This window comes from Grammomys surdaster, unplaced genomic scaffold (genome assembly GCF_004785775.1).
Source record: "Grammomys surdaster isolate TR1022 unplaced genomic scaffold, NIH_TR_1.0 269, whole genome shotgun sequence".
NCBI classification, from domain to species: Eukaryota; Metazoa; Chordata; class Mammalia; order Rodentia; family Muridae; genus Grammomys; species Grammomys surdaster.
Window position 1 is genome coordinate 30,832 of NW_021604710.1, and position 1,061 is coordinate 31,892.

Consider the following 1,061-nt stretch of genomic DNA (forward strand, 5'->3'; position numbering starts at 1 on the left):
CACAGATCATAGAAAAATATTAGAAAATTCTTATGAATTTTGAATGATGAATTATTTAGAATTTTAAACATTCTGTGGTCTCATTTATCAATGAATATTAAAAGAATTTTAAATAATAGAATACAAAAACAAAATGTTTTCAGATACAGAGCAGGAGAAATGTTTTTATTTTAACCTAATTTCTGGCATAGGAAGAAAGAGAAATGGATAAAGAACAGGTGACTTATGGAAGGCAAGGGAAATCAGTTGTTGGCCATGGTCTCCTGAATCCAGCTCAGGTAGTTGCAGACTTTGGTGTAAACACCAGGTTTTCCTCTAATTGCACAGATTGAACCCCAGGAGACAATACCCTGAACCTCTCCATTGCAGACCACAGGACCACCAGAATCACCCTGGTCAGAAAGAACATACGATTACAATACAGTTTTGTTGAGGTGAGAGTATGGACTCCAAGATATTTTTCTGTTTTCATGGAGCCAGGATAGCAGGTACTAACACTGAAGCAATGCAGACATCCTGCAGAATTAATTGCAATTTTTCCATTATTTTTAATACTGTCTCTATAAGCCCATGTTTCCTTAATCAGTAAATGTCAGGAATAGGTGAAGGCTGACAGTTTTACTTGCTGTTCTTTTTGCTGTCTTTCAAGAGTGTTCTCGTGCTATAAACTACATTCTCAGACATTTTCCTTCATGTACTGTTTGGATACCATCTTCTGTACATCGTTCAACTTTGAGCTTATCTATAAGTATGAGGGGGGAGGAAGAGAGGGAGGGAGGGAGGAAGGGAAGGAGGGAGGAAGGGAGATAGAGAGAGAGAGGAGGGAGGGAGGGAGATAGAGAGAGAGGGAGGGAAGGAGAGGGATAGAGAGAGAGATCTTTGTAGAAAAAGACAAAGAACACTTACATCACAGGAGTCCTTTCCACCCTCCAGGAATCCCAGGCAGAACATGTTGCTAGTGATCTGACCTGGGTAGGATTTTTTGCAAGAACTATCAGAGAGGACAGGGGCTTCCAGACATTGAAGGAGCGCTGGGTATTTGCCTGTTGAGAGAAAAAGAA

General features: G+C 40.2%; 1 protein-coding gene across 1 annotated transcript in view; it reads right to left on the minus strand.

Annotated features, from left to right (window-relative positions):
- Positions 1 to 242: 242 nt before the first annotated feature.
- The window catches only part of LOC114628518 (cationic trypsin-3), a 24,453-nt gene continuing 23,634 nt past the window's right edge, over positions 243 to 1,061 (minus strand). The window contains exons 4-5 of the mRNA XM_028776400.1: positions 907 to 1,043; positions 243 to 392 (exon numbers count right to left, since the gene is read on the minus strand). Coding sequence (XP_028632233.1) covers positions 243 to 392; positions 907 to 1,043 — 287 coding nt within the window. The remainder of the gene's footprint in view (positions 393 to 906; positions 1,044 to 1,061) is intronic.